Below are 20,569 nucleotides of genomic sequence, written 5' to 3'. Positions count from 1 at the left end.
ATCTGCAACATCTGCAAAATGTTTGGCAACCAAAATTATTAAAGGTCACCTAATATAGCATTTTTTTAAAGATGTAATATCAGTCTCAGGCATCCCCAGAATGCGCCATCCCCAGTTTCAGGTCCAAATACCCGGTAGATCATTTATTATACCATGCCAGGAAAAAAGTGCAGTTTTGCTTGTCTCTTTAAATGCAAATGAGCTGCTTCCCTTCCGATTTACTGTTATTTATACAAAAAACATACACCGTTTTTAATAACACAATCACCTTAAAGGCAGGATAGGCAGGAATTATCTAAAAAAACTTTTTTACAAATTTGTTTAAACTGTCTTTATATATCAATACATAAGTAAAATGTAAGTACTCTGAAAAAGAGAGTATAAAAATCGAGTGTCTGTAGACCTCTCACCACTGTTTTAAACACAGCTAATTTTTCCATTCACTCCACCCCTTCCCTTCTGGGTTTCTTCTAAAGCCACGCCCCCAAAACACATGAACGCGCGATGTAGTAACATCATGTCACAATCACATGTAATAATACACCTAACTTTATCAATGAATATAAACAAATATGATGGCTTTTAGTACTCACTATTAAGCCAGTGTTTTGCATGGAAGAGTTTCCGTGATGAAAGCATTGCTGACTCTGATGAAGACTACACTCCGGAGACAAAACCACTACCGCATCGTCGACTCGAGGAAAAGCCACGCGATATTTACTCTCGTTTGATTTCTTCGTTTATTCCTTTTTTTTGCCTTGTTTGCCTTCGCTGACTGCATATATAGGTACTGTGAGTTCTGAATGCACTTTCTCTGCCGTACTTTTGCTCTTCCTAGAGTGCCTCATGCACATTCAAATTAATCGATCGGTTGTGCGCATGTGTGGGCAGATCCCATAGCAACAGGGGTGGTGCCATGGTCGCGAGAGAGAGTGATAGTCGCGCAAGCCAATCATTTGTTTTGTCCCGAATGGAAATAATTAACTGTGTTTAAAACAGTCGTGAGAGGTCTACAGACACTTGAGTTTTATACTCTCTTTTTACATTTTAATTATGTATTTGTATATAAAAACAGTTTAAACAAATTTGTAAAAGAGTTTTTTAGAAAATTCCTGCCTATCCTGCCTTTAAAATAGAAATTATGACCTAACTGTGGTCTTTGGACAGTTGTGGGCGGAGCCTGCGCAAAGTGACATCAGTTTGTTCAGAAAACATCAACAGACTGTTTAGGTTTTACAGGGATTAAAAAGGGACTGGGCAGATATTTATTATTACAGGGTGGTTGTGTACAAACACAGGTGACAAATTATTATGTTCAAACTAAGTCTAAAAATACATTTCTCATATAAGGTAACCTTTAAAGGAACAAGTCACCAAAAAATGAAAATTAGCACGTTATACCTTAAAAGGTACACTCCACTTTTTTTGAAAATATGCTAATTTTCTAGCTCCCCTAGAGTTAAACATTTGATTTTACCTTTTTGGAATCCATTCAGCTGATCTCTGTGTTTGGCGCTAGCACTTTTAACATAGCTTAGCATAATCCATTGAATCTGATTAGACCATTAGCATCGCACTCAAAAATAACCAAAGAGATTCAATATTTTTCCCTATTTAAAACTTGACTCTTCTGTAGTTACATCGTGTACTAAGACCGAATCAAGGACTTTGCTGTCGTAACATGGATGCAGGAGGCGCAATGATATTGCAGCTGCAGCAATGTTACAGCAGCATAGTCCTTGATTATTACGCCAGAATGAGAGTATAGTTCCTAGCTATATCAGCCTAGAAAATTGCAACTTTTCATTTTCTGTCAGTCTTAGTACACGATGTAACTACAGAAGAGTCAAGTTTTAAATAGGAAAAATATCAAAACTATTCTGTTATTTTTTTGCCCGATGCTAATGGTTTAATCAGATTCAATGCATTTTGCTAAGCTATGCAAAAAGTGGTAGAGCCAGACCCAGAGATCGGCTGAATGGATTCCAAAACAGTGAAAACCAAATGTTTAACTCTAGCGGAGCAGGAAAATTAGTATTTTTCAAAAAAAGTGGAGTGTCCCTTTAAGAACCCAAGAGTGTTGACAAAAAAAAAACGACATGTGGCTTGCAACTACTCTTTATGACTTTATAAATATTAAAGTTGTAACATACTGCAAGGGTACAGATCTACATTTCCGTCCTGAAGTAGAATAAAAGTCAAACGGGTGAGGGAACAAAAGAACGGTCCCATCGGGACACTAAGTGCTAATAACAAACACTTCCTGTCAACTGGAAAGAATAACATTAAATAGAAAACAAAAACTCCAAGTTCAGTTTCTTGGCAAGTAATCCATGCCGAACACAGACTAAAGAAAACAAAGTATTTACAGGCGAAGAGACACAAGAGAAATCTAAGGGCTGCAGTAGGTAGTGAGATCTGTGATGAGCTCAGCTATTGATTCTTTGATTTATTATACACGGAGAAACACGAAGCCAACAGAGATTCAGACACACAGCAGGTTTAACGCAGAAGCAACTATGACCGCATGCAAAGTTTCGCTGACCACCGAAGCGTGTAACCGCAGAACTGTCTAAGGGTCGATCTATACTGACTGAAGCGGAGCAAAGCCGAACACTGTAACCGTGTATCCAGTAACACAGTTGGGCTCTTTCAGGAAGGTTTAAATGATTCTGCTTCAACAATCAATCAAATGTACTGTAATGTGTTGGCTAACTGGCTCTGACAGGTTTAAAACACCTCTTTGGCTTTGTTTATACAGCACATAATTCTGATATTCAGGATTAAGTGTACAGTTCAAATTTATTTGTATTGGCTGTGTGCTACAATTAAAAAGGTCTTATAGAAGAAAATTACAATCTGCACAATGCCAAACGATTATAGAAGCAAAGGAAACATTCAGTTTCATTGTCACTATAAACAGTGACAACTAATGGCGCTATTCCACTGCATAGTACTGATGGTACGGCTTGGTACGACTTACTTTTGTGATGTTTTCCACTGTTTACAGTAGTACCTGGTACTTTTTTGGTTGAGGTTCCAAGCGAGCCGTATCGATACTAAAATGTGACGTGTAACACTCGTCACATTAGTTACAAAAGTGAGCGACACCGAGCGACACGCACTTGCTTGATGGGCGTTCCTGGGCATGCCTACTCCTGGTTGCTTGGCAACAGTAAAGCGGTATTAAAAGTCACTTCAGAGGTATTGCTAAGTTACAAGAACGATGTTTTGGATTTAAAAGTATTAATTTCTCAATAAAAGTAACAAAATATATGAGATGAGATAAAATGTCGAACTTATCAGATATATACAGAAATACACATTTTTCGCCATCTTGAATTATTTTCTTCGACTCGAGCCACTGACCTACGTAACTCTGCCCCTTCACTCCGATTGGCAGTCGCATCGCTCAGCATTTGCATAAAATAGCCTATAAAATAAAATAAAATTCTTGTCTATTTTGTTGTACGAGTTCCCAAACTTTCTTTTTAGCGGTAACACCCCCCCCCCCACACACACACGGCAAGAATCAAACAACCTTGATGCTCAATTGCTCCTGTGGTGTGCATTTGCTTGTGTCGTGTTTACATTTATCTCATGACAGCTGAGGCGGCACAACTATAACAACAAGTCTATCATCTCAGCTACTTTAAGGTGGTACTACATTGCATTGAAAAACTGTGTTGTGCTGAGCCTAGCCGTACCACGTAGTGATAATGTGCTATAAATCTCTTGGCATAGTCCTTACTATAACCGACTTACTACCAGTGATGGGAGTAACGCGTTACAAAGTAATTCCACTACTTTTAGCAGTAACGAGCACGTAACGAAGTATTTTTTTAAATCAAGTAACGCAATTACAAAAACTGAAATTTAAATGAGTTCGTTACTCGCGTTACTCTATTTTGTAAAAAAAATAACACTAGCAGACAAGACATTTCTGATCTAACGTCACAGGACCGTGGTGGGCAGCGCAATGTATCATTAAACTTCATCATGGCTGACAGTGCGTATAGAATAAACATGAAATCTAAACGGGACAACATACCTTTGTTTAAAAATTGTGCGCAAGTCATAATTCATCCGGTCTCATGTTTGTAAATTTTCTTTGCCAAGCAATCCCAGTATGACATTAACTTGCATTTGTAGTACACAAAATAATAAATCTGAGGAATGTTCATATATTCTTATGTTTACATCGGCTTGGAAGAGAACGATCCGCGATTGTTGTTTCCAGAAAAATATTCACACTGCTGTACAACTGTTAAAACTCCATATATATGTGTGAGTGCGCATTCAGTTTCGGTTTCACTCGCTCCGTATCCGACAAAACAATCCACTCTCGTGTCCGTCTGACAAAATCATCCACGTACTCCGTTTTCTGATTAAATATCTTTCTTTAATCCTGTGTATCATTTCAATCCAACATAAAAAATATACAAACAATATATGACCAAAGAGTGCACTACCCGTCCCGTCGCAAGCTTAACAAGCTGTGTCCCAATTCAAGGGCTGCACCCTGCTAAACATGCAACCTGAGCACTCGGTCTTTCAAGGTGGCAGACTCAGAAGTCCGCGAAAAGAACTGAAATGAGACGGTCTAACCTTCGGAGGACACATAATTTGCGCCAGCTGCTGCATGCGCACACCGCGCCTGTCAGCAGGACACATCGGAGAACACAAATGGATGTGATTCCTTCATTTTAGACAGTAAAGGCCGAAGTATGGTCCATTTTTACGCTTGGGTCCACGTACAGTGCATGTGACACATTTTCGTCATCAGAAGAATGCGTGGGTACTGTACATGCACCACCAGATTTTTGAAACCCTGCGTACATTGTACACGTAGGTCGTACATGCGCCTACAGGAAAATGTAGTATGTAACCAGGAGATGCATTGCATTTTGTCATGATGTGCATGCGTTGAACGTCTGTGTAAACGTACGAATTAAATAAACTATACTTTGCAAGGTTGTGCATTCGACCATGTGCGTATGTTCGCGTACAACTGACTATACTCTGGGCTAAAGATTTGATAGCAGATGAGATGTGTGTATGGTGTGAATCAGTACCTTGCAGCTCACTGGCTCTCTCCTGGTGCTGGTTCTGAAGCTGAAAGCTAGCCTGCAGGTTTCTGATCTCCATTTCATACTTGGCTGCCGTCTGTCTCCACTTGTCTAGCTCGGCTGTGACTGCACTCAGGTCTGCCTGCATGCTGGAGATCTCGCGCTCCCGCTCGGCAGTGGCGGACTCCATGGCGTGGCGGAGCACTAGGATCTCCTCCTGAGCGCTGTAGAGCTCCTCTCGGGTGCTGGTAATAGTGTTTTCCCTCTGCTCACGCAGAGCTTCCATGTCAGACTGAAGCTTTGATAGCTGAGTCTGTAAAGATAATAAATCAAGTGCTGATTTAGCAAATCAAAAAGGTGTTAGGGTTAAAACAAGTGGCCTGTGCACACCAAAGATAACAACTACAAACATATAAAATTCAAAACTGTATATACAATAGCAGAGTCTACTATCAGGGGTTAAAGCAAAAAAAAATCCTGAGCCTGAACTTTTGCCGGGGGCGGACACATTGTTGAAAACATTGTTGAAACTAACTAGTAACGTATCTGCCATTAACACTTGACAAGCTTAAACTACAGATTATGATGGGCTATTTGAAACACCAATACAAAAGAAAGGTTACTCAAATATATATTTCACTAAAATATGGTGCAAACACAATTTTTTTTTAACTTTTTTGTCATCATTTACTATATGCCCAAAAGTAAACCATCAGACTGAACAAAATCAGTCACTTTGTGCATTTAAGGGTAAATACATCAATGTGGTGCATTATGAGAGTAAAAATAAGTTGCTAGATCTATGAGGGATTTTATGTTCTTATTAACAATTTTTTGCTCTATTAGTTAAATCTTTGGTTGCATATATGTATGGTAATAATAGGGCACACAAGCCACATACACAACATGTTAAATGAGATTCATTGTTGGTCAAAACATGTTTAATGTTTATATAATAATTAGAGTAAGCATTTAATAAATATTTATTAGGGGTGTGACGAGACACGAGATTGGGTTTATGAGAAGGAGACGAGATTTTTACACCTTTTTAAGAAATCCTCAGTGATTAAATAAATGGGAAACACAAATCACATTATTTTTAAATGATTTAACTAATCTAGGACTGTCCCAGACAATTATTTTGCTAATTGATAGTGAAGTAATTTGATATTTTTCGTAATAAAAACAGACTCAAGTGAGCAATAACCTTTAAAATTACATAATACAATAATAACTGTAAATAAAGTATCAAAACCAAGTTACATTAAACAACATTACAATAACAAACACATTACATTTATGTAGCCTGTGTAATAAACCAGCTTTATGTATTATAACAAATGCCTGCAGAGGGCGCTAGAGGACTCGTCTCGCGGATGTTATCTACACTTTCACTTTAGACGGAGAAATGCTTATTTTTAGCCAACGTTTAAATTCATTTGAATCTTTAATATTTGTCAAATTCTTTACACTAGAAATGATACACTTACTGTTATTCTTGAGCAAGAGCATGCAGACATTAAATTATATAAACTCAGATAAGGGTTTAATCTCCTGACTGAGACAACATATGATCAACAGACAATGACAACGCGTCTCAGACTTTATACGATTTGATTTCCCAAACGAACATTATTGGAAACCCAAACAAAAAAGCACATGCAGTAAAAGACATTTATATAATACAGGCACTGTGAAATGTTCAAACAGAAAGCTGCATTCTCCGGACGTCGCATATGCATGCATACGTCATCAAGGTTTATTTATGTTAACTGAGCATTGCATTCGCAAGTCATAAGCATATTACAACAACGTGATCAACTAAATACATTTAGTAAACTTTATAATTCTTAATATTCCCTAATAAGACAGTCTTTATGACATATACAGTCTACTAATTAATTTGAGAAACAGCCAGCATTTCACCTCCACGAAAAATCTTGTGACATAATTAATTTCGCGAGATCTCGTCCCACCCCTAATATTTATCATTGATCTAATATGTATTACACAATCTTTGCACCCTTCATTTGAAGTGGATAATGTAACATTAAAGTTACTTAATTCAAATGATGTTGCGACTTAAACATTCCTAGGTGTCTGGAAAGCCAGTCAAGTGCACTTGTCTTTTGCATCAAGAGCTCCGCGTGCTTCTTGTCATCATATTATTCTGTAATCACATGCACTAACCAACGCATGCACGCACCAGAATAACGAACCATCAAGAGGCGCGAATGTATGCGTGTATTCAGGGTGATGGTTTGCGTGGATGCGTGCGTTAACGCGTTACAGAATAATATAATACAAGCAAACATTTTGACACAAACGCAACTTTATACTTTAGGCGCGAGACAGCATTTCAACTCGACGAGAATTCCTGTAACGCTTTTATACCCTCCTTATATTTACATAGTCAAAGCCATACCATGGTCAAAGCAGCAAGCAAAGCAATTGTCTTCGGTCTCCGCTCGGCATCTGCAGCTGGCTCTCAACCACACTTCAAAGACCCGCCCCATCCTACTTCTGATTGGCTAGTTTGTTAGCGTGAAATATGTGTGGCTCTCATACTATTTGTAGGCGAACGAATGAATTTAAGCTGATTTTTTTTTTTACATTCGTCCCCAACGCCGCACGCCGGAGATCCGGCACGGTGCCGGAAAACTTTAAGCCCTGTACTATAAAAAACAATACAGATGCATTGTGTATAAATTGATTCACTCACTCTGTAAGAAGCGAATTTGTTTAGCAGACTCTTCGGTCTGCTGTCTGTTGGTTTTCCTCTCTTCATCGAGCAAGGCTAAGAGAAGAAACAGACATGCGGTGATTCACAACGGCACATTAATGCATCTCCGTTTTGAATGCGAAACAATGAGCGATGCTACCGTACCTTGAAGCTCAAGGCTTTTCTGCTTGCCCGTGTTGGCGAGCTCCTGCGCCTCCTGTAGCTCTCTATGGAGATGAGGAATGACCTGCTCAGAGTCTCCGGGTTCAAGGTTCCGGTCCATTTCTACAAACACACAGAGAGAAAATATATATATGTTAAAATGAGTGAGCACATTGAGAAAAAAAACACAAATGACCAAGCAAAAACATCAATTAAAATGCCAGCATTTATCGTCTTGCTTCCAGCTACAAAATCTGAAACAAATTTCTAGCATCAACTTTCTGAAAGCTAGTAAGGAGAATATGTTTGCAAGGCTACACATCACTGTGTGTCAATGTTAAAAAATATATTTAATATATCATTTAAAGATTTCCTTTTCCAATTTCATTCTCAAGCTGCAGACATATAAATCACACTTCTGGTACGTTCATCAGATTTTCCTCAAGCCAATGTGAGCACGAGATCTATCCATCATATCAGTTTACAAGTCCTAGGCTTACAATCCATAAAGAGATGTTCTGTTTATCGGAGGACAAAAACATCTGCTGTAAATCTCAAAGAGTTCAAACTGTCTATCAGTTTGAAGGATTCAAGAAGGGCTCAGATAAAGCCACAATACGTTGTATTTTCACCACTAGAGGTCACCATTTAGAACATTAGTGTTCAAAACTTCACAAACACAAAACTAGTGTTCAAACTAACATATTCCAACAATTTCCAGAATGCTTATTTGTAAGGGTGTCACGATTTCGATTTTAAATCGAAATCGATCGAAATTAAGTCACAACCTCGAACTTCGAATAAAAAAATTGGATCGTCGATGCTGCCACGCCCCCATGTCACGTCCGGTCGGCTTGCCAAGCGGGGGAAAATAAACTCTCAGAAGTGCCTTTAAAAACTTCCATCCAGGGGAACGCGATTTATATTTTAAACAGTGGGATGTATTGCTACAACTCCTTGAAATGCATATCATAAACAGGATTACAACCTAGTGATCTGCCTTCGGACAGAGCGCAGCTGTCTGCACGTGCACGAGAGAGCCGCCAAGATGCAGCGGGTTATATTTTAAACAAAAGGTATAGTTTGCCTCAGCTCGCATGAAACGCATAAAACTGAACAAATACGTAAGGATTATTACTTTAGTTTTATGTTTAGACTTTGGACAGATGCGAGAGCACGTGCACGTGAGACAGAGAGAAGCGCAGCTGCTTATGACGCACCAGTTTTAGTTCAGATAATAGGAGTCCAAGACGCGCGCATTAAGTCTATCTGCGTGCAAGAAGGAATTCTCTCTCTACAAGCTCTCTCGCGTAAAGTAAAGCCCACAAACCCCCATGCGAGGAAAAGCACGCAATGTGCATGTTAATGTGAAACTATAATAATAATAATAATAATAATAATAATAATAAAGGCATATCATTTTTTGTCTTAAAAAAAACACCATTTAAAAATCGAGAATCGAATTGAATCGTGAGATCAGAATCGAAAATGTAATCGAATCGAGGATTTGGAGAATCGTGACACCCCTACTTATTTGCGAAAATATAGTTATTTTCCAGCGGCGTCCGCCATCTTGTTCGAAAAGTTTGACCAGCTCGCTGGTCTCGCAAGGCATCCTGGGTAATTTCATCTCCCACTTCGTTTTAAGCCTGCATCGGTCCTAACTACATTTTGAGGGTTGTTTCTAAGGGGAAAATAGCACTCCGTCTTGCAGTAATGGTAATGGGACGCCCTACTCCTACACGTGCAAAGGCGAGGGTTAGGGCAAAAATGTAGGGGAAAGGGAGGTATTGGGACGGGCCCTTAGTCTTACATACTGTAACTTTAACCTCAGCCCCTCATCGGCTGTCTGATATATACTGCACACAGAACCAATAAGGGCGGCAAGATACTATCAAAATATTGCAAATTGGCATATCGTAATACAAATCAACACTGGGCAAAGAATGTAAAACATGCATGTTGTTAAATAATTTTCAGATGTAAAATATTTTACTATTATTCAACTGATTTTATAAAGTTAAAGCATTATTTAGCAAGATATCACATTTTCCTTTAACACGGTTCCCACACCTTAGTCAACTTTAAATTCAAGGACCTTTCAAGGACTTTCCAGGTCCAATACCCTCAAATTCAAGGACTAAATGTGGGGACACATTTCAAGTGAGAGCAAGGTTACATTGTGTTACCTTTTAAGATACATTGTTACAGTTCCCTTTTGAGGGAACTCGCACTGCGTCACTGTGATGACACTTTGGGGACGCCTCCAGGGGTAAGTGCGTCTGAATGTGTATATCAAATTCAACCAAAGGTGAGGTTTAACAAAAAAAGACAGGGTGATGCGGGAGCCAGGAAGTACATCACTATCTGAAATATTGTCAAAGATGGCGTTACAAGGATGCAGAAAGTATGGCAGGGAAGACGCAACGTCTCGTTCCCTTCCCAGGGAACAACAGTTACATACGTAACCCAAAACGTTTTCATGCGTCAAACACAACTTTGCAAAAAAGCATTTTGGTATGAATCAACATTCGCATAGAGAAGATATAAGCATTTAAATGTGAACAGTTTAGCACGTGTGCATAAAAAGTCTAGAAGTTTTATGATATTATCCTACACTACACAGGGAATAATATGGATTTTTTCAAGAAAACTTCTTGCATAAAATAGATTCAAGCTCTTTCAATGACGTGCATCTATGCATGTATATTTTCAAAAACTTCCCAGGGCATTCATTTTTTTCCCAGATTCACAAACTTTCAAGGATTTCAAGGAGCCGTGGGAACCCTAGCTGAAATCACAAGGTGGTTAAAGTCAGTTTTCAGAGCTGACAGAATAAGTGCTTGTGAGGAATAACTAACCATTTTTTTATAAGCGCTTAGATAGTTTAGTGGCTAAACTAGATGTATGCAGGCAAAACTGGATCTTCCCAAGTGTTGATTAATATCTACACATTTAAGATGATCTCACACTAACACTACTGTGCCACTACTCACATTTGCATCCCATATTTAACACTTTATTAAACAGATAATCCAGTACTACAGCTGATATCACCCACAATTCATTGCAAAACATGATAATGGTAAACAAAGGTAAATGATAACATAATATTAGTTTAGACTGAAAAAGTACTAATTCGGTTATGAAGACAGTTCATACGACTCAACTGGAAGACTGTTGGAAAGACCTGCATGAAGCCAAGCAAAAGATGCCTTCTACACTGTCTTCACTGTTCTTCTCCTCTCTCACATGACATCATGCTAAGCAAATGTACATTTGTACCTCTGATGTGTCTCTGAGGAGCATCCAGTTGGCTTCTCGTCTGCTCCTAAAACAACAGGCTTTTGGGAAACCTCTTTGCCCAGAAACCGAACGAACGTCCCTCTCTAAGATCTCGCTGCAGATGTGGTGAAGTCATATGCTAATTTAAGCCCTGGTAATTGGTCATGATGTCAGACGATGGCCAAGATGGGTGTTTACTGGGAGCTGCTTTCAGGCAAGAATGAGGTAACAAACTCGCCCGCTTTTCTGATGTTCTGCCATAACTTAATGACAGAGGACAGTGTTGAGCACATTCAGTGACTTCATCATAAGTCTTCACTAATCTGCTTATGTATATACAGACTTACATGACCAGGCACTTAAGTTAAAGTGACAGATTTTAAAACACCTCATAACATTAAAATTACTGTGTAGAAATGATTTTCAATAATAGCAACTTGTCTAAATCTGATATTCATAAATACTCTTTAAAGAATCAGAAAGGGCATTAAATACTATATTTAGAGAATTTGTTTGGATATTTACACTAGAGGAAGATTCTGAGTGTAATCCACATTAGTTTTCCAATTCAACAGCTCCCTCTAGTGGCACACTTGACTGCATTGAATGATTAAAAAGCAGATTATGCATTACATTTGAAATGGAAGATATGCTTCGAAAGGCCTTATCCTTTGATGAACAAAAGCAAAATGATGCAATATAGACATGGTTTAGTAAACCTGACAATTACAAGGTGAAATATGCTGCTGGCCTCAAATATACAGTGCTGTAACAGCATATATCTGACACGTAGTACATTTAAATTTACGCATTGGGCAGATGCAATCCAAAGGGACTATAAGGGTTTTCCTGGAAATCAAACCCATAATCTTTGCACAGCTTATATAATGCTCTACGCCAGGGTTCCCCAGAATGGGATTTGCAGGGGGTTTATGAATAAAAAACTATTAATAATTAATAGTAAATAAATAATTAAAAAACTATGAATCTAAATAAAACACAAAAGATACATTTTTTGTTTAATCTAATTTAACTGGTGAATTCATGCAAAAGTAACAGATACATTGTATCAATAAAAAATTACCAGGTAAAGATCCATAAGCAGGTAATAATAACTATAACTGTGTAAAATACTACAGATTTTTGAAGTTAAACATGCAAATGTGATACAATTATTAAAATATTAACTTAATTAACTTGAAGTATTGTTTGTATTTACAAATACATATTTGCTGATGTACTGTGTATAATAATTATGTAAACAAAACATTTTATTCTGTAAACGAATAGTCGTGACTAATCATTAGGCAGCCCTGCTACTGTGCATCAATTCGTGGCCCCCCAAAGAAGATTTGAGACATAAAACATTATTAAAGGTGTTCCGGAGGATTTTCTCGAATTTTAGAAAAGAACCACCTTCTAGTGTTAATTTTGTCACCTATTTTTAATTTAGTCTTAGTCTTGTGCATATCTTTTTTTGTTAGTCAAGTTTTAGTCGACTAAAAGTCTCATCATTTTAGTCTAGTTTTAGTCAAAAGACAACTCAAGGTATCTTAGTCAAGTTTTAGTCGACTAAAAGTCTCGTCATTTTAGTCTAGTTTTAGTCAACTAAAATTCTTGTTATTTTAGTCTAATTTTAGTCAAAAGAAGACTTAATTTATAAATAAGATAAATTAAATAAGTTTTAGTTAAAAAATGTTTGTCTTTTTAAAAATAAATTATTTCTGAGATTATCTCTGATAACCATTTCAGTCAAATAGTGTTACACACATCTCAAATATTGGTTAAATGTCATAATCACCTGACAAAATACAATTGTTGAATGATTTTTGTTGAGTGAAACTTTGTTAATGGCGGTGACGTATCTCTATCGCATGTAAATTGCGTCACCATTTATTCAGTGATGGGCGATAGGAAAGCACCCAGACAGCGATCAGTTACTAATAATAAGCTTTTGTCCTCACAATATACTGTACATTCAGAATACTTGAATAATATTAGGTACATCAACAATGTTGGTAAATAGCGAATGTGGATCCAGGGTTTATACAGAAATCCTTAAGTTAAATTTACTACTTTTTACTACCTTTTTTACTACCTTCAGAATATTTTTTAAAACCATCACGACACTGAATGGCAAGTGTTAATCAGCGACCTTTCTATTATTTACACAGATTTTGACATATATAACATACAAAAAAGAATTAAAGTGAAAAAAATTCTTCTGACTGAAATATTTTTCAGGGCAAGTCATATTCCTTTACCTAACACTTTATGTAGGCGAGACCAATAGCATTTTAAGGGGAGATTTTTTTTGCCATAAATTCCATATTGAAGTCTCCTGTTGCATATATAGGTAGCTGTAGTTTGCAGGGCATTTCAAATTAAGGCGAAACAGCTAAATAACTCACTATACTGTATAAAAAGAAAACATAAATATTACCACCTTAAATGAATCTTTTATTAATTATTTATTAATTGTAAATGTATTTATTTTAGCATTTACTAATAATTTTTTAATCAACATTGAAACTGTTAACATTAGTGAATGCACCATGAACTACCATCAATTACTGTAATGACATAAACAAGAATTAATTAATGCTTATATACTCTATATTTTTCATTGTTTGTTTATGTTATATAATGCATTTACTAATGTGAACAAATACAACTTTTTCATATCATATTATTCAGTACACATAAACAAATAATCCAGGGTCTGTTCTGTTCACACAACAGCTTACAGTCACAGCTCTAATACAGCAACGTTATGTATGAATATAAACCCTGAACGAGCAACTCGAGTTAAAGTAGTGTACAAATCGCAGGATGTCTGTAACCATAGTGAACGAAATTGAATGACTGTACATTTATCAACTAAATATTACGTTACAATAGAGGCAGCGCTGATGTGCTATTTTATGCGCAAAAGTTTCTGCTGTTTACTTTCTCCTAAGACCTAAATGGTCGTGTTTATATGAGGATATTTGCAAAGACGGGATTTTTGAGGCATATGTGTTATTTAAGGCCAATAAAGCGGCAAAAATACGTACAACACAAGCTCAATGAGAAACGAATGGGCGGCTAGCGTGCTCCTCTGACACAGAAACAGCGGACGCACAGTTGTTTGTGTTTGAATGGTTAAAATCACTTGTTTTTAACTGCTGTGCTTAAATATATGTACAAATGTTACGTTTTTGTGACCAAACGCAAATGCAACTGCAAGAACCGACAGGTGGATGACATCAAAGTCGCGCGAGAGCATTTCGGAAGCAGTCTCCTCTTATGATTCCTCGTCAATCGCTCTCAAGGGATTTGGATGTCATCTGCCTTTTGGTTGTTGTGGCGCCACATGAAGTTTACCCACGAGTTAAACAAACCCGTTGTACCAGCCACTGGCTATATCAGCATAGCATTAAAAAGCGTGACGCGGATGATCAGTAACGTGAGAAATCATTTACCCCCAAAATACAGGACCCCTTGTGCAAAGACACGCAAGTTACCTGTTTGGTTTTCTTAGCCCACGAACTGAAGGGCTTGCCAATCTTCATCATTTCGCTAAGCCAAGTCAATCGTCTTTTACGCCTTTATCGATCTTCAAAACATCGGAGCCTTCCTGCATTTATAAGTTTGACCATGCTAGCTGAAAAAGTTTTATCTCAGCTTAACGTGATACAGTCAGAAAACCCGGAGTGGATCCGGTGCGTAGTGATAACTATGGAAGCCCGTTTCCGCCATGTTGTAAAAAAAATAAAAATAAAATTCTGACTTTGTATCTCAAAATTCTGAGATAGAAAGTCAGAATTCTGAGATACAAAGTCAGAATTCTGAGATATAAAGTCAGAATTCTGAGATATAAAGTCAGAATTCTGTGATATAAAGTCAGAATTCTGTGATATAAAGTCAGAATTCTGAGATATAAAGTCAGAATTCTGAGATATAAAGTCAGAATTCTGAGATATAAAGTCAGAATTCTGAGATATAAAGTCAGAATTCTGAGATATAAAGTCAGAATTCTGAGATATAAAGTCAGAATTCTGAGATATAAAGTCAGAATTCTGAGATATAAAGTCAGAATTCTGAGATACAAAGTCAGAATTCTGAGATACAAAGTCAGAATTCTGAGATATAAAGTCAGAATTGTGACTTTGCATCTCAGAATTGTGACTTTATATCTTATCTATATCTGTGTGTTTTAAGTCATTGCTAGGGTATTATGGGTGGTTGCTAGGCTATTTCTGTTGCATTCTGTGTTTGTTGTAAGTTGTTGCTAGGGCATTATGGGTGGTTGCTAGGCTGTTTCAGTTGCATTCTGTGTGTGTTCTAAGTCGTCGCTAGGGTATTATGGGTGGTTGCTAGTAGGGCTGTGCAAAAAATCACCTGCGATTCTCATACGTGTTTCATCAGTAAAGCCGGTTCCTTGATAAGTATTAAATCGCCATCAGCTGCTTTCAGATGGAGCGGCATTTAGTACACAGAGCCGTATTTCACTGAGAAGCTAGGCAAAATCGAGTTCATAATTGAGGAAAATCAGCTCCGATAATCTATGCGATTTTGCCTAGCTTCTCAGTGAACTACGGCTCTGTGTAGTAAATGCTTTTTCATCTGAAATCTATGTAATAACTAGACTGTTGCTAGGGTATTGTGGGTGGTTGCTATGCTATTGCTCTGGTTTTCTGGGTGACTGCTAGACTGTTGCTAAGGTATAATGGGTGGTTGCTATGATGTTGCTCTGGCATTCTGTGAGGTTGCTTGGCAGTTGCTAGGGTATTACGGGTGGTTGGTAGGCTGTTGTTATGGCACTCTGGTTGGTTGCTATGCTATTGTTCTTGTTTTCTGGATGATTGCTAGACGTTTGCTAGGGTATAATGGGTGGTTGCTATACTGTTGCTAGGGTGTTTTGAGTGAATTCTAGGCAGTTGCTAGGGTTATACTGGTTGTTGCTAGGCTGTTGTTAAGATATTTTGTTGGATTGCTATGAAGTTAATGGGATAATAAGGGTGGTTGCTAGGCTGTTGCTGTGGCATTCTATGTCAGTGCTAGGCTGTTGCTGGGCTAGGGTATTTTAATTGGTTGCTAGGGTATTGTTATGGTTTTCTGGGTGATTGCGATGGTGTTGCTGTGGCATAATGGGTGATTATTTACCAGGGTATTTACGTGGTTTATAAAATTGCTAGTCTGTTAAAGGGGGGGGGGGGGTTGACAGAAAACTGCTATGCGTTTAATAGGGTGTCTGTGAGTAAATGATAAGTAGTTGCTACAGTATTATGGATGGCTGTTAGTGTTACGAGTAGGTGGGTAGCTTGGGGATTGACAGAGCATTGCTATATAATCGATAAGGTATTTAAATTAGAGTGATCTAAAATGTCCAGCACATGCTGTATTTTTTATAGACCATTTGCAAGTAGATGTCACAGTTACGTCACTGCAAGCTGTGCGCGCAATGTCATGCCAGAAAAACAGTAAAAACTAGAAAATGCACTTCCGGAGGAACCGCAAAAGTGTGCTTGCTCTGGTGCGGTCACTAACGTGATTTGTGAAATGTTACATTTTAGAATGTTTTTTATCTTGTGCATCCTCGCATTGGAGTCCCAAGTTCATGTACAAAGTTTGGTTTCAATACGTGAAAGCATTCCTGACACACACACACACACACACACACACACACACACACACACACACACACACACACACACACACAAATGTATACAGGCTTGTAACCAGGGGTGCTTCCAGCATTTAAGGACATCCGGGGCTTAGCACAGACCATTTTATGTAAATACAGGGATAGCTAGCTAGCCTAGAACCAACTATAACGGCTGTGCTGCACATGTTAAGGGTTCGACATTAAGACTTGTCCGCTTGTCCGGGACAAGTGGATTTTTTGTAGGACAAGTGTAAGAAAAAATTAGTTGTCCGACTCCTCTATGAAAAATCCCTTGCTCTGCCACTGATTATCAAAACACAAAAAATACATTATATTATAAAACTTTACCCGGACAAGTGACTTTTGTGCATGGACAAGTGAAACACAAATTTACTTGTCCGAAGGACAAGTTCCTCAAAAAGTTAATGTCAAGCCCTCAGTGTTTTCTTATTACATTTTTTTTAGAATTGTAATTTAAATAATTTTAATTTTTGAGTGAACAATCCCTTTGAAGTGCCATATTTTACACACTAATTTTGTACATAATATACCAAAAATCCTTTAGTACTTAAGATAATCTTAAAAACATGAGACTTAAAGGTGCAGTGTGTAAATTTTAGCGGCATCTAGTGGTGAGGTTCCAAATTGCAACCAAAAGCTCAGTTCACAGCTCACCCCTCGCTTTTGAAATGCACAGAGAAGCTACGGTAGCCACCACAGGACAAACATGTCATGATTTTGTCCATTAAGACTGTAGAAACATGGTGGCACAAAATGCCGACTTCCATGTAAGGGGACCCTCTGTGTATGTAGATAAAAACATCTCATTCTAAAGTAATAAAAACATAACGGCCATATAAGAGCCATATGAAAGGTCTTTATACACCCCTGATAATATAGTTTTGTATATTATTTTGCATTTCTGTCAAGAGATCCTTCTAAAAATTACACACTGCACCTTTAATGTAGGCCAGAGTTCACGTCACAAAAAGCAGCAGATATAAGCTGCATTTTATTGATCATAAGCTCATTTTTAAAATAAGCGATAGGAAAGAGCGACAGCAGCACTGATAGCCTAATATCGTTTCATTTCTTTACTATTTATGAATATGATTGTGTGTTGAGCGTCTACGACAGGGCTATTCAATTAGTTTGTCATGAGGGCCAGAGATATATCAGTGATGATGACGACATATACATTTAAACATACTCATGTTGTATTTTGAAACTGCATAACAACAAAATAAGTGCATTGTACAATATACTTTTTCTACAAACATGTATTTTCAAACTGCATACAACAAAACTTGTGCATTGTAATATGACCAAGTAGGCTTTATCTACATCCAGACATGTTTGTATTTTGTATTTTAAAAAGTGCATTGTAAGATACCCGAGTTCTATTCTTATTCTACATTTAAAGGTGTAAATAAGAGCCATATCTACTCACTTAAGTACACATAACCAAAAGTTTATAATATGGAACATAAAATTGTTTTATGCAGTTTTTTGTCAAAGCTTATTATTTCACAACCCTTTATTTAAACTACAACCGCCATCTTAATAACTGGCAAACATTAGGCTAGCTTCTAATAAGAGAAATTATACTTTTAGATTTCATCAGAGCAGTAAAATCAGGTGTATGTTTGTCAGCGCGATATGCATACAGTGGTGCAGGACAGATGCTGGGCTGTGAGCGATGGCCGATTAACTTACTCGTTTAAATTGCATTCTTTTGTGAGAACGATGACTCGCATAATATTTGAGCCTTTGCTGTATGAGCAAGCACAGAGAAAACATTCGTTGTGGCGTTGACTAATGAATATGGATGATCTCTGTTCTTCTCTTCAATGGAGCGGGGCGTGGCTCTTTATAAATAATGCAGTAACATGAGAGACGGTACATCTCCCTCTTTTAATACAGTTAACAACGAAGTACAATATTTGTTTTCGATTTCACTTACACCATTTAAAAGCAGACATTCCAAGCATTATGTAGACATTTATCTTATGTTTCTATGAAAACAATTCGTTAAGTTACAGCTCATTTTTCTGACGTGTTTCTGAAAGGACGTCACTAAGAGAGAGAGCAAACCCGCATTATGTTTATTTTCTTAATTTTGCGAAAAGCACAACATTCTGTTTTTAATGGGAGTGGACAGAAAAAATACTAGACACTTTAAAGTTTTAAATGATGTATAAATCATATATGTAAGTCCAAAATCAGCAGAGTTATCTAAGTCTCTTTGCGGAGTGATTGAAAAATAAAGATTTTGCGGCGCCCGCGCCTCTGTCGACCCAGACTGTGAAATTAATGATAAAAGAAAATATTTCCCTCAGTGATTGACAGCATAAGGCAATCAATCGTGTTCCCGTTCAACAGTAGCTAAGCATACGATTTAGATATATGTATCTTCTTACCTGAAGATCATGTAAATGGCATATACGCAGTCTTCTGGCAAAAGCTGTGTTTTTAAATGTGTCATACATTTCTGAAAGTCATGACTGTTTAAATACACTTGGCGTCACATGCATGATTTAAGGTAAAGTGACACTTTTTCGCGTCAATTCACAATCATTTAAATCATGCAGCTGTCATAGAGCCGACGCCAAACGATCACGCGAGCGAGGACGCGATACTGACGCGAGCTAATTTTGTACATAATATACCAAAAATCCTTTAGTACTTAAGATAATCTTAAAAACATGAGACTTAAAGGTGCAGTGTGTATATTTTAGCGGCATCTAGTGGTGAGGTTCCAAATTGCAACCAACAGCTCAGTTCACAGCTCACCCCTCGCTTTTGAAATGCATAGAGAAGCTACGGTAGCCACCACAGGACAAACATGTCATGATTGGAGACAACTTAATAAAAAAGTTTGTCCATTAAGAGCTTCTGTAGAAACATGGGAGCACAAAATGGCGACTTCCATGTAAGGGGACCCTCGGTGTATGTAGATAAAAACGTCTCATTCTAAAGTAATAAAAACATAACGGTTAATTATGAAAGGTGTTTATACACCACTGATAATATAGTTTTGTATATTATTTTGCATTTCTGTCAAGAGATCCTTCCAGAAATTACACACTGCACCTTTAATGTAGACCAGAGTTCACGTCACCAAAAGCAGCAGATATAAGCTGCATTTTATTGATCATAAGCTCATTTTTAAAATAAGCGATAGGAGAGAGCGACAGCAGCACTGATAGCCTAATATCATTGCATTTCTTTACTATTTATGAATATGATTGTGTGTTGAGCATCTACGACAGGGCTATTCAATTAGTTTGTCATGAGGGCCAGAGATATATCAGTGATGATGACTACATATACATTTAAACATACTCATGTTGTATTTTGAAACTGCATAACAACAAAATCAGTGCATTGTACAATATACTTTTTCTACAAACATGTATTTTCAAACTGCATACAACAAAACTTGTGCATTGTAATATGACCAAGTAGGCTTTATCTACATCCAGACATGTTCGTATTTTGTATTTTAAAACTGCATAACAACATAAGTGCATTGTAAGATACCCGAGTAAGCTTTATTCTACATTTAAAGGGGTAAATAAGAGCCATATCACACTTATTGAGAATTTAACTTATTTACTCACTTAAGTACACATAACCAAAAGTTTATAATATGGAATATAACATTGTTTTATGCAGTTT

General features: G+C 37.4%; 1 protein-coding gene across 8 annotated transcripts in view; it reads right to left on the bottom strand.

The window, feature by feature from the left end:
• Positions 1-20,569, bottom strand: part of slmapa (sarcolemma associated protein a) — a 100,814-nt gene that overhangs the window by 9,473 nt on the left and 70,772 nt on the right. For all 8 annotated transcript variants that reach the window (XM_073876316.1, XM_073876315.1, XM_073876318.1 and 5 more), the window contains 3 exons: positions 7,957-8,076; positions 7,799-7,866; positions 5,076-5,388 (listed from right to left, as the gene is read on the bottom strand). In XM_073876316.1, the coding sequence (XP_073732417.1) occupies positions 5,076-5,388; positions 7,799-7,866; positions 7,957-8,076 (501 nt within the window). The remainder of the gene's footprint in view (positions 1-5,075; positions 5,389-7,798; positions 7,867-7,956; positions 8,077-20,569) is intronic.

Source organism: Misgurnus anguillicaudatus, chromosome 14 (assembly GCF_027580225.2).
Source record: "Misgurnus anguillicaudatus chromosome 14, ASM2758022v2, whole genome shotgun sequence".
In the NCBI taxonomy this organism is placed as follows: Eukaryota; Metazoa; Chordata; class Actinopteri; order Cypriniformes; family Cobitidae; genus Misgurnus; species Misgurnus anguillicaudatus.
The sequence above is the reverse complement of the archived record's forward strand: the minus strand, read 5'-3'. Positions and strand labels throughout refer to the sequence as shown.